At 42.9% G+C, this 14,125-nt stretch overlaps 1 protein-coding gene across 1 annotated transcript in view; it reads right to left on the reverse strand.

Moving 5' to 3' along the window:
* Window positions 1-3,353: 3,353 nt before the first annotated feature.
* The window catches only part of LOC140547750 (sialoadhesin-like), a 51,013-nt gene continuing 40,241 nt past the window's right edge, over window positions 3,354-14,125 (reverse strand). Inside the window, exons 8-13 of the mRNA XM_072670886.1 lie at window positions 6,696-6,965; window positions 6,367-6,609; window positions 6,137-6,218; window positions 5,066-5,114; window positions 4,711-4,943; window positions 3,354-4,429 (exon numbers count right to left, since the gene is read on the reverse strand). Coding sequence (XP_072526987.1) covers window positions 4,387-4,429; window positions 4,711-4,943; window positions 5,066-5,114; window positions 6,137-6,218; window positions 6,367-6,609; window positions 6,696-6,965 — 920 coding nt within the window. The 3' untranslated portion in view covers window positions 3,354-4,386. The remainder of the gene's footprint in view (window positions 4,430-4,710; window positions 4,944-5,065; window positions 5,115-6,136; window positions 6,219-6,366; window positions 6,610-6,695; window positions 6,966-14,125) is intronic.

Here is a 14,125-nt window from a genome sequence, read left to right on the forward strand (position 1 = left end):
GGTCATGGCGGCACGAGACACCATGGAGCGCAGGTTCTTCACCTGAGACAGTGGAGACAAAAGAAGCACAGTGAGCCTCTGTCTCTAACTCAACCACTGACACTTGCTTCAGCATTAATTAGAATAATGTCATTACAGAAGCTGTTGTCCAGAGTGTGTATGAAGTGTGGGTCTTACCTCCTTGATGAGGGCCAAGCAGACGTCATGTAGCTCAGGCAGAAGAACATCGGCATGGTGTTCCGCCAGAGCGCGCAGCACTTTCAGCCCCTCCATCTTCCTCTCCCTGTGTCAAAAGCAAGACATTAGAATGAGGTGAACACGTCTGGAAGGTGGTGTTATTACAGTAGGAATGATAAAGACTGATTCAGTCAATACACTGAACATTTAACAACAGAGGAGCAGCAGTAGATGGAGATCATTGGGAATTCTCTTCAGACACTTTATAGACTCTGATGTTTAGAAGATTCCATCACTAATTTTATCTGAATACTCCAAAGCATTTTAGTTGTATATTCTCAGGTAACTTCAGCTATTCTAACTCTAGTCTGAGCACTACTCTAAAACACATCACTGCTCCATTAGAACTGGATCTTAATTCTGAATGATCAGTGGAAGGGTGGTGGGTCTACTCCAGCTCACTAAAGACATACCATTCCTCATCCTGCAGCAGGTTAAATGCCTGGCTGAGTGCCAGCTCAGGCCTGTCAAGGGGCTGCTCACTAGTCAGGGCTGGGATCTCCAACACCTCTCCTCTTCCCTGACTCCCTTCAGCAAGGTGTGGAACAGCCCTGTTGTTGACAGGCTCTTTGCTGGTTTCTGCTTCCCTGCTCTGTCTAACCACTTTGGGAGCAGTTGTTTGGCCTGCAGCCTCGCCCTGACCCTCTGTCCTTGTCTCCTGCCTAAGTCCAGTCTTACTCTCGAGAGCTCTGTTAGGTACAGGCTGCACATCAGCTTCTACTGGATTCTTCCTCTGCCTACCTAGGCCTACCCACCTGGGGATCTTGCTACCTGTGATTAAATGAACATGGTTAGAGCACCTAAACTATTTTCATTCATTTTTATTATAAAATCATAAGAATATGTCACAAGGACCATATTGGACAAATACTGAATATACTGAATTTATATATATATATATATATATATATATATATATATATAAATACTATATATATAGTTCTAATTTAAAGACTTTGTGTTTCTGAGCTATATGGAGTTTGTGGGGATGCTACATAACTCCTGAGAGGTAAGTACTCCAGGTTAAAGACAATAGACAATATTATTTTTAAAGGTACTGTAACTTACCTGGTGCATCGTAGGCCTTGTTCTCTTTTTTAAGTTTCATCGCTTTGGCAGGTGGAGGGACAGGTGTGTAGAGCACAGGGCGTGAAAGAAATTCCTCAAGAGTGAACGAGTTCCCATAGGTCTTGTTGGTCTCCACATTCAGGCCCCTCAGCCTGGAAAATCTGCTGGTTTTGGCAGCAGCAGGTGGAGGGACAGGTGTGCGGACCAAGGGGAGTGAGAGGAACTCCTCGAGTGTGCACGAGTTCCCATAGGCCCCCTTCCCATCACACACCTTATTGTTCAGACCCTTTAATGCTGGAACCCTGCTGGACTTGGCAGCAGCAGGTGGAGGGACAGGGGTGTGGAGAACTGGAAATTTCAGGTGCTCAGTCTGTTCTTTCACCACCTGTGGGGCTTGAACTCTGACCCTCTGCCTTATAGGAGGCAAACTGCAGGTTGGTGAAGGGTCCATGCGGGACTCCTGAACGCCCACATTTGGGTCGTCCATCATGAGTCTCATTTTCTCCATGTACTCCTGCCGCTTCCTCCTAATGCTCTCTCGAAGGGAGGGGGCAAGAATAATGGGTCCATCTTCAGGACTGTTAGGCTTCATCTCTGGAAGTAATTCCTGTAGATCCTGATGAGACGTCTTCTGAGATGTGCTCTCCTCCACAGTCACACATCTACTGATTACAGTACTGAGAGACCAGCCATTAAATATGGAACGTTGCGTGGGCGTGTCTCTATTATGACGTCACAGGTCGGGGCGTGGTTCTCTGCCGCCTCCACACTATTAGGAGTGAAATATTAGGAGTGTATCATCCAGGGTTGGCTGGAAACACAATGCATGTAACAGTTTTCTGTAATCAGGATAGAAAAAAGTCCAGTTCCAGAGGAAAAAGGCAGTAATCAGATTCCAGCTCCATTCTAAAAACAGTGGGATTACTAACAGAACTACAGTAAACACTCATCACTCTGCTGATTCTCTTGTCTTTCTTCATATCTAGGAGCTAAATTTGGGGCTTAAATGCAGATTTTGCTGAGATTTGATTTCTTTAATGAGAGTTTAGCACTTTCCACAGCGCGCTGTCTCCCTTCAAGCCCCGCCTTATTTTCTTAACCCTCCAATCACTGCTTAGCAACCGTTGTTCTGCAGGACTCCTTCAGCGCTGTTCAGCTCGAGCTCCTGTTTCCGCGGATAGAGTTTGAAGGTGAAGCTCCAGTTCTAGTCATAAGATGTGTCTGGGGGACACAGAGAGCCTGACAGACTGAAGGAGGCTGTTTTCTCCCCGTTTCCAAAAACAACAGCTCATTTGAAAAAGTCAGCTCTGGACTCGTCTGTGGTAAACCTCCCCATGAGCTGAACACACACACCTTAACCAGAGACAGCTGTGTTCACTCAGAGGTGAGTCGTTTGATCTGCTGTTTAGTTGCTAATTTGAGCTGCTTTGACTGAATAAGAAGCTGTGTATGAAAGCACTTGTGGAAAAAGTCGTAGAACCCAGGCGTAGTTTTAGCGGACATGCTAAAAGTTCCTCTTGCTGAAGCGTTCAAATCTTTCTTTACTTGAAATGGATGAGCTGCTTTTACCACGTTGGCTTTGCAGTAACTTTCTGAAGTAGATGAAGTAAATGAGCTCCTCCAGCTGAAGCCCAGTAGAGCAGCAGGGACATCTGATGTCTTCACACATTGCTGCCCCCCAGTGATCAGATCAGGTCATTACATCTGTGATTGGAAGATGTGTTGGTTGATTCTCTGCTTTGGTTTTATTATTGTTCAGATTGTAAAGCATTAATCCATTATTGTAGGCTGTGTTCAATCATCTCTTCATGTTTTAAAGCTCCATTCTCTCCCTGCTGTCACTGCAGTGTTGTAGAAGAGCAGATGCTGCACAGTGGAGGAACCAGGAAGAAATAAGCATTAAAAACTAAACCAAAAGCTGCTTCACAACTTTATTTCTGATGGTCTTTTTGTACAAACAGACAAATAATCAGCAAATCTAACTAACAGTTAATGATAAAAACAGTGCAGAAGAATAAAAACATGAAGCTTTTAAAACAGTTTCTCATTGAATGAAATGAATGAAATGTGCTGAACATAAAACATATGAATGTAAACTAAACTAAATTGATGATGAGAATGAAGTGTTTCTAATTGGTTTCTGGGTTTAAGAAGGTCCTGAAGCTTCTTTAAAGAGGAGGATTAAAAGCTCTTGGTACTTTTTTTTACTGTTACTTTAAGACAGGAGACGCTGGAACAGATTCATAAAGCTTAAACTCAGAAAGTGACTGAGATCAACACGCCCATCTCTCCTCACCACTGCAGTGTTTTACATTCACCCTCAGTACAACCAATCACAATCCACATGTTAATGAGGTTAGAAATATCAGAATTATGGGTCATGAGAAAATCATTTCATCAGCAGCGGCACAACGTCCCCTTCCTTCAGGACCCAGTTTAGACCCCCGTCATTCAGGTTTCTCACTGAGTAACTGGAAGCCCACTCTCCTGTATCTGACACTACAGCTGATAGATGGTGGTCTGTTAGCTGGTCTAGTGGTCTGTGCTAGTCTGTTTACTGTTGTCTGTCTCCAGCCTACACCACATTACACACTTTAGAGAATCAGTCCTGCAGTTTCCTGTGAACTATTTCTACACTGTTCTACAGTCTTACAAATAAACCAACAAATCAGCTTCCCTGTTTTCAGAACTTCTGTGACGTGTCTGGAGGCGATTTCTGCCCTCAGTGAGAGCTGCTTTCCAGCAGGGGGAGAAAAGACTTAATTCAAGATCTTGAGTATTAAACTTGTTCATCAGCTGATGAGACACAAAAAGACCAGACTTAAACAATAAAGAATAAATGAAGGTCAAGTTAAAAAGTTTAAAGTAATAAAATCATTAAATCAGAAACACAAGATTATAAAACAATATTTTCATAAAAGGTGAAAAAATCCCCAAACTAATCTGAATCATTCATGCTGAACATCTTCCTGAAGATGAAACCACTTCATAAAGCTGTCTGATGAGGAGGAGAGCTTCTGTACTTCAATGGTTGATCTGCTGGAGGTGTTGGAGTTTGATGGCTGGTGGAGTTTGTTCTCCTCAGGTTCTTCTGACTGTGCTGTAGACTGTAGTCTCATCACTCCTGTAAAGTAAAGCAGCACTGAGAGACGATCTGCTGTTGAGCGTAAAGAGCAACTTCACTCAAATCTACACCTTCCTGACTTGTCTGTTACTGATGTGCTCAGAGAAGAAGCGCTGTTTGCTTTCTAAGATGAAGAAGGTGAAGTTCTCATTTCTGATTTACTGACAGAAACAGTCTGAACTGATCTTTGCTGTTCTCTTAAGATGTTTTCAGGAGAAGGCAATTTAAGTGTGTGTGTGTGTGTGTTTTAGTGATGTGCATAACTAAGCTGGTTTACCTACTGAACAGCTCTTGGTTTGATGAGCTTCACTGTGCTGTACTCGACTTCCTCGTCTTGGTTAAGAGCGCTTGGCTGTTGGACGGTGGAGTAGAGAGATGCTTCCTGTGTGTGAGAGTGTCTGAAATGAACGCTGGAGTACTGAACCTCATCCTGATCATCAGACACTGCTGTCACTTTAGGGTCAGAGGTCACGGTCAGGGCTGAGATGTTCCCATATACAGGAGAAGAGTCACACTGAGAGAGAAAGAGAGAGAGGGAGAGAGAGACTTCACAGAACATTAGACCCATAAAACCCTTCAGTCACTTTGAACTGGACTAAAATCTCACTTCTACGTCGACTTTATCATTAAACTCACATTAGTGCTGTTCTCTTCTCTCCTGCTGCTGGAAGCTGCTGCTCGTCTCCTGTTACAGTTTGCACAGATATGATCTCCACATTAAGAACTCTAGTGTTAAATGATCACACATTCATATTACATTCTGCAAGAGGAAACCCTCTTCACATCACTGGCTAAAACTGATGGAATATGAAGAGGCACATTTCTAACACTAATTTCTAATGAATTCCTGAATTCCTCTCTAGCTCAGATACTGTGAATCTAAAGTCATCTATTTAATATTTGCATTTATTCAATAAATATCCCATCCTTTACAACCCACATCTCATGTGTGGGTGTGTACAAATTGTGATTGAGTGTCTTGGCGAGTCAACAGTGAAATGGCGCTTCCCCACCTGTTTAAATGGTGAATTGGGGGTTCTAGTGGGGCAGTGGTGGCTCAGCGGTTAGAGCGCCGGGATCTCGATAACAGGGTTGTGGGTTCGATTCCCGGGCTCGGCAAGCTGCCACTGTTGGGCCCTTGAGCAAGGCCCTTTACCCTCTCTGCTCCCCGGGCGCTGGAGTTGGCTGCCCACCGCTCTGTGTGTGTGTGTACTCACTGCCCCTAACACGTGTGTGTGTGTGAGTGTTTGTTCACTACCAGATGGGTTAAATGCGGAGGACACATTTCGCTGTACAGTCCACACTGTACAGTGACGAATACGTGCACCTTTATCCTTTACCTTTTTAGTTCTAATTGAAATTAAACTAGCCTGAATCGAAAGAAGCCAAATGATGACTTTATGTAAATAAAGTCCTGGACTTATTCAGGTTGTGCCCCATTTAGTAATAATTAATAAAATAATGAATTATCCATAAATAGAACAACAGAATTAACAATCAACCATTTAGTAATTAATAGATAGCTCTTAATTTGGCATATTGCTCATTTATGCTACAAATTGTTAATTAATACAAACTAATACAGGTGGAAATACAGATTTATAATGCAGATTTTATTTATGAGTAAAGCTGACTGCCCTTTACTGTAACCTCAGCAAATACAGAGTTCAGAGCATGTGGAATGTCTTATATATGGTAGATTCTCACCTCATTCGCAAGAGGGCAGCAGTGAAGGTCAGAAGCAGAAGCACAGTGACTCCAGAAGCTGCATATTTCACTGCTGTGTTTCCTGGATCAGTGCAGAGACGTCAGTATGTTATAAAGATGTGTTTAAAGTCACAGAATCAGAGAAGAAAAAGAGGAGGAAGAGAGTGAGAGTGTTTCTTTACTGAGGAGGAAAGTTAACAAGAGGACCACGAGTTACACCCAGAACTCACCTGATGATGGAAACAACCATTCTGATGAATTGTGTGATCCAAATGGATTCTCTGCTTTACAGTAGAAACCTCCAACTTCTCCGGCTGTTAAAGTTAAATTGCTGCTGTTTCCAACCAGCATGACATCACTTCCTGTCTTCCTGTACCAGCTGAAAGAGCTGTGAGGGTTGGAGTCACTGACACACACCAGAGTGACAGAATCTCCAGATACACTCTCAGATACAGATGGGGGACTGGGAGGGTCTGAGGAAATTATTACTCATTAAAAATAATACTAAAAGTCATTATTAATGTAAACAAATAAAACCACACAAACAATCTGCTCTTACACAACACATCCAGATGAACGGGTGTAGAGCTGTGATGTCCTAGCTGGTTGTGAGCGGTGCAGTAGTAGAGTCCGCTGTGCTGGGAGCTGATGTTGGTGATGCTGTAATTCTGGCCTGTTGTCAGCGGTGTGTCTGCAGCTGCTCTCTGCTTAAACCAGGAGTAGGAGAGAACAGGAGGGTCTGCATCACTGCTGCAGCTCAGAGTCACTGACTCTCTCTCCACTCTCTCTCCAGAGGGAATCAGCACTGCTCTGGTGTTTCTGGGAGAGTCTGGTTGGTAAGTTGTTAAATAATCATGTTACAGTTATTAGTATTAACATGTGATAGAAGATTAGATTATTAGTAAGTGTAAAAATGTCCACTCACACACTGGAGGAGAGAGTAGGCTCTTGTGGCCTTCAACAGCACAGCTGTAGTTGACCGCTCCACTGACCACAGCTACAGAGCAGGAGGCAGATCTGCAGTGAGACTCACTCTGTCCGTTCTTGTACCAGATGTAAGTGTGGTACTTAGGCAGAGTGCAGGTGCTGCTGCAGGTCAGCTTCTTTCCTCTACTCTCTGTGTCTGACACTGTAATCTTCAGATCTGCAGGAGAGTTTAAAAAAGGTCTGGTGTTCTTTTCATTTACAGAATATTAATAATTAATAAACTAAACTTATTTAATAGAGTGCAGCTCTACCTGTGACAGACAGACTGACTCCAGGTCTGCCAGTATATTTGCCTCCAGGATCATCAGTGTAGAATCTGAATCTGTAGGTCTGAGCGTCTCTCTCTCTCAGATCAGTGATTATCATACTACAGTCATTCTGGGAGCTCTGTCTGTTCTGCACTCGGCCCTGATACTCCTCATCCTCTCTCACATCCACAGGTTCAGCACCAGTCTGAGCTTTAATGAACCACACTGATTTAGTCACTGTGTGTCCTCCAGGGTATTTATAAGAGCAGGAGAGATCAACTGATGATCCTTTCAGAGCACACACACGTTTAGCAGTGTAAGTCACACCCCAGCACTGTTTACCAAGCACACCTGGAACACACACACACACACACACACACACACACACACACACAATAAATGATACCAATGATGAGCACTACACTCTGTGTAGGGTCTTTTGTCTGTCTGTCTGTCTGCTGTGAAGTGACTCCATTAGTTTAGATTCATTAGATAGATTATAAAGATTTGTTAATTAATACAGTAAAGGATAAACTACAGTCAGAAATGTTATGGTTTACTTCAAACTTCACTAACTGATCTAAAAATGTAAAAGTCTTGATAAAGAGAGCCTACAGAGGTTGTGTTTACTACTTTTCAATAAAATAAATAAAGACAAAATGTGTTAATTAGCCAAACTTGTGTCCAAACTTTTGCATTAGACTGTGTACTGTTATAAATAATGTCTTCTTCACTTCCCTGTAATTCAAACACTGTTACAGAAGCAGTAGCTCTAGCGGAACATGTGCCTGTAGCTCCAGAAGCTGCTGATCATGATCACATTTATGTTTTCTGTTTTTTCATCTTTTATATGTTTTATTGTTTGGGTAAATAAGTGTGTGGGCAAAATACATTTTTAAAGAAAGTAGGGGGTCCCCTCCAAAAATCTGTTCATACACCTATAGTAGTGAAATGGGTGAAATGGTTTAAATGCTCTTTCTTTACTTTGCAGATCACTGACAGAACATGAAGGAAAATAATAACTAGATTATAGATCATCATAGTTTTTACTGAAACTTACACACTGCAGCAGACCGTTTCCACTGACTGCTGATGTACACCTTACAATAGTAGCTGCCCTCACCAGATGGTCTGGTGGAGTCGAGCACAATGGAGACATCATATCCAGAAGTCCGGCGCTGTCCGTTCCTGTACCAGTAGTAGTACAGGTTTGTACCGAGGCTGCAGGAGGAGCTACAGGTCAGTTTCACCTGCCTCTGTCCTACAGTCTGAGGATCCACCTTTACCTGCAAATCTACACAAACACACACACACACACACACACACACAAACACACAAATTATATAGAAACCCTTTTAAAATCACATCTAATGTGAAAGCACAGAGACTCTGTGTGAGTGTGTGTTGATGTGTGTGTACCTGTAACAGTGAGCTGAACTCCAGATGAGGCTGATATCCAGTCACTGCTTGATGTTCTAAATCTGAAGTTATAAACTCCAGAGTGTCTCACTCTCACATCCCTCACTGTCAGCTCACACTCATTCTGCTCTATACTTACAGACACTCCTCCCTCAGTGGAGTTTAGGACTCATTCTTCTCCATCAGAGCTGTGGATCCACTCTCTCTCTCTGACACTGGAGGAATCAGGTGTTGTATATTTGCAGGAGATTTTTACTGTAGATCCAGTAACAGCACAGAGACTCTGAGAGGAGAGAGTTACACTGTGCTGAGCATCAACTCCTGCAACACACACACACACACACACACACACACACACACACATATTCAGATATGAGGGGGGGGACTCTTGTGCTCTGACTGGGCAGAGTGACCACAGTGGTTAGTACTGCTGCTGTTGCTATGGGTGACAACACCATAATGTGTGAAGCTGGGTGGTGGTATGATCACGTGATAACCACAGAGCAACAGAACAGTGTAAAATAGTGGAGCTCGACATGGGTTAGAATACAAACACCCATAATGTGCATTTCTGGATGATTGTGCATTTCTGTTGAATATTGGGAAAGATCAGATTTTTATAAAAGTAAAAAAGGTAAAGGTGCACGTATTTGTCACTGTACTATGTACAGCGAAATGAGTGTATGGTATGCTCTGTGACTATTGTGTGAGCCCATATGGTGGCAAAAAACAGCCAATTAGAGCAGAGCTTACTAAATTATTTACAAGCCCTCCATAAAGGTTTTTTTTAATCTGAGGCCAAAACACAGGATTGTAAATAGGTTTGTAAAACCACATCTGTCCCCAACCAAAGTCACATACTTACTATTTACACACCAAAGAACCACTTCAAATACTCCTGCTTTCTAATGCATTCTATTGCACCTTTAACCAGACTGGTGTGTTCATCTACACACAGTAACTGTAGTAAAACACAAGCACATAAACACAGTAAAATGTAAAAGTTTACCTGCTAATAAGATGAGGATCACTGCTGCTGTAAAACCTCCTGACATCTGGTAAGACATGACCGCTGATACTCGAGGGTCTGATCAGTAGCCGATAGATTCAGAGAGTAGATTAGAGAAAATTTCACTAATAAAGAAGAAAAGAACAAACTCTGACTAAAATAAATGATCAAGCAGAGTCACTCTTTTAGCTCCCAGCTGTAACTGAGTTCATCTCAGATTAGTGTGCTGTTACTCACCCTGTCCTCGTACCTTCTGATCTTACTAGTGAGCAAAGCAGGCCGAGACCCGGAAGACGTGTTTGTGCATGCGGTCATCACACTTCCTTCTTTAGCCTCTTCCTGTTTTTATATTCTTGAGTGATTATAAATACATTCAAGTACAATCAGCTTTTCTCTTATTGCATTTAAAGTAGGAGTAAGACATGTCCTGATTTCAGGCTTGACCTCGCCTGTGTCCAGCATCAGACAGTACATCTGGACTTCAGTTCTCTGTCTCTGTGTTTAGGAGCTCTGGTCAGTCAGGTGTAAGATCAGTTCAGTATATAATCAGTAACTGTGTATTAAAAAGTGCAGAAGTGTCTCTGTACAGAATCTGAACTTATTTTCAGTTCAAAATCACTAAAATCATGTAATCTGACCAGGGGTGCTCAAAGTTCTGCATGCAGCTGTACACTGACTCACTAATGTTGGTATCTTTGGTAACTGGTCCTGAAACAGGAAGTCAAAAAGTCAAGCAGGTGAGAGAGCAGCTTTTCACACCACCAGTCATTAGAGTGTGAACATTTACCCTTCTTTACTCTCAGTCCCGTGTTCAACACATCAGTCGAACACACAGAGTGTCTGCAGTGACCGTTTAGCTGAAGCTGAAAAGCTGTGTATTCTTCTGGAATCAGTCACGTGACTGACGTTCAGTCTCGGGTCTTCCAGACTTTTAATCAATGTTCATAAACACTCCTCAGTTTTTACCAGGTGACTGACCGTCAATAATCCCTTTATTTTACTGGAGATTTTTAGAAGGCCAAAATCAGTCTGTGCTGATAAACCTGAACAGAGACTCTGAACTGAATTCTGGGAGTTCTGAGTGGTTGGGTTAGCTTTAGCTTTAGAGGTGAAACGGTGGAGAACGTTTAGTTAAAGGTGTGAGCAGAACAAGCCACATCAGCCTTGTGATTGGAGAGGGAACTTCTTACATGAGCTGTATCCAAAATTAAGAGTCATTTATTCAGAATGAAGTTATTTCTAGAGTCAAATCTTTGTTTATGTAGATTGACTCCCCACAAGACGCCCAGTTTAAGGCTTTTCAGGCCTCAGGGCTTCAAGGTCAGCATCTCCACACAGAAACTGTTATTGGTACATTATTGAATATTGAATGCCTGACCTTTCATATTTAAAATGACTAATGAAGGCTTCAGGATAAATGTAGAGGGCAATGAAGATGCCTGGGAGAGCCCTGTCCTTCTGATCATCTGACACTTCTCTCCTTTTGGGTTCAGAGGTCATGGTCAGGGCTGAAATGGTCGGTTTAAGTGATTGTCTACAAATATAGCTGCAGTTTAACCTCATTCTCACACACTGGAGGAGAGCAGAGACTGCTGTCAGACTGACCAAATAACTGTAACAGTGGCTCCCCCTCCTGTCCTCTACGGGTACTGACCAAAAGAGGAATTCAGAGTCCAGTATTAACAGACTTTAGAGGCTCTAAAGCAGATTTACATGTTAGAAACACTTCATTCTCATCTTTAATTCAGTTTATTTTACATTCATATGTTTTATGTTCAGCACATTTAATTCATTTCATTCAATGAGAAACTGTTTTAAAAGATTCATGTTTTTATTCTTCTGCACTGTTTTTATCATTTATTGTTATTGGTTAGATTTACTGATATAAGTGTGATTCTGCTTCATCTTGTGTGATTTATTACTCTGAACAGTATTTTACAAAAAGACCATCAGAAATAAAATTGTGAAGCAGCTTTTGGTTTAGTTTTTAATGCTTATTTCTTCCTGGTTCCTCCACTGTGCAGCATCTGCTCTTCTACAACACTGCAGTGACAGCAGGGAGAGGATGGAGCTTTAAAACATGAAGAGATGATTGAACACAGCCTACAATAATGGATTAATGCTTTACAATCTGAACAATAATAAAACCAAAGCAGAGAATCAACCAACACATCTTCCAATCACAGATGTAATGACCTGATCTGGTCACTGGGGGGCAGCAATGTGTGAAGACATCAGATGTCCCTGCTGCTCTACTGGGCTTCAGCTGGAGGAGCTCATTTACTTCATCTACTTCAGAAAGTTACTGCAAAGCCAACGTGGTAAAAGCAGCTCATCCATTTCAAGTAAAGAAAGATTTGAACGCTTCAGCAAGAGGAACTTTTAGCATGTCCGCTAAAACTACGCCTGGGTTCTACGACTTTTTCCACAAGTGCTTTCATACACAGCTTCTTATTCAGTCAAAGCAGCTCAAATTAGCAACTAAACAGCAGATCAAACGACTCACCTCTGAGTGAACACAGCTGTCTCTGGTTAAGGTGTGTGTGTTCAGCTCATGGGGAGGTTTACCACAGACGAGTCCAGAGCTGACTTTTTCAAATGAGCTGTTGTTTTTGGAAACGGGGAGAAAACAGCCTCCTTCAGTCTGTCAGGCTCTCTGTGTCCCCCAGACACATCTTATGACTAGAACTGGAGCTTCACCTTCAAACTCTATCCGCGGAAACAGGAGCTCGAGCTGAACAGCGCTGAAGGAGTCCTGCAGAACAACGGTTGCTAAGCAGTGATTGGAGGGTTTAGGAAATAAGGCGGGGCTTGAAGGGAGACAGCGCGCTGTGGAAAGTGCTAAACTCTCATTAAAGAAATCAAATCTCAGCAAAATCTGCATTTAAGCCCCAAATTTAGCTCCTAGATATGAAGAAAGACAAGAGAATCAGCAGAGTGATGAGTGTTTACTGTAGTTCTGTTAGTAATCCCACTGTTTTTAGAATGGAGCTGGAATCTGATTACTGCCTTTTTCCTCTGGAACTGGACTTTTTTCTATCCTGATTACAGAAAACTGTTACATGCATTGTGTTTCCAGCCAACCCTGGATGATACACTCCTAATATTTCACTCCTAATAGTGTGGAGGCAGCAGAGAACCACGCCCCGATCTGTGACGTCATAATAGAGACACGCCCACGTAACGTTCCATATTTAATGGCTGGTCTCTCAGTACTGTAATCAGTAGATGTGTGACTGTGGAGGAGAGCACATCTCAGAAGACTTCTCATCAGGATCTACAGGAATTACTTCCAGAGATGAATCCAAACAGTCCTGAAGATGGACCCATTATTCTTGCCCCCTCCCTTCGAGAGAGCATCAGGAGGAAGCGGCAGGAATACATGGAGAAAATGAGACTCATGATGAATGACCCAAATGCAGACGTTCAGGAGTCTCGCATGGACCCTTCACCTCCTTGCAGTTTGCCTCCGATAAGGCAGAGGGTCAGAGTTCAGACCCCAAAGGTGGTGAAAGAACAGGGAAGGTCTCCCTTCAGGGTGGAAGAGGACCTGAAATTTCCTGTTCTCCACACCCCTGTCCCTCCACCTGCTGCTGCCAAGTCCAGGAACAGGGCCTATGGGAACTCTATCTCACTTGAGGAGTTCCTTTCACGCCCCCTGGTCCACACACCTGTCCCTCCACCTGCTGCTGCCAAAACCAGCAGAATTCCCAGACTGAGGGGGCTGAACATGGAGACCAAGGATAACAACAAGACCAATGGGAGCTCCATTACTCTGGAGGAGTTCCTTTCACGGCCCTTGGTCCACACACCTGTTCCTCCACCTGCTGCTGCCCAACCTACGGTGGATAAGAAAGGGTCCAAGGCCTATGATGCACCAGGTGAGTTCCAGTACTGAAAAAATAGTCTTTAACCTAGAGTATTTATATCTCAGGAGTCTCATGTATCATCTCCACAAACTCCATATAGCCCAGAAACACAATTTCTCTAAATTACAAATTAGAAACACATATAAGTCATATTTAATAAGGAATGGAAAGATAATTAACCTTAACAAAATCCTGTTCTTTTGATTTTATGATGAAAATGAATTAAAATACTTTAGGTGCTCTAACCAGGTTTATTTAATCACAGGTAGCAAGATCCCCAGGTGGGTAGGCCTAGGTAGGAATGAGGCTGGACTTAGGCAGGAGAGGAGGACCGAATGCCAGGTGGACACTGCAGGACAAACAGCTGCTCCAGATGTGTCCGTAGTTAGACAGAGTAGGGAAGCAGAAACCAGCAAGGAGCCTGTCAACAACAGGGCTGCTCCACACCTTGCTGAAG

This window comes from Salminus brasiliensis, chromosome 25, assembly GCF_030463535.1.
Source record: "Salminus brasiliensis chromosome 25, fSalBra1.hap2, whole genome shotgun sequence".
NCBI lineage: Eukaryota > Metazoa > Chordata > Actinopteri > Characiformes > Bryconidae > Salminus > Salminus brasiliensis.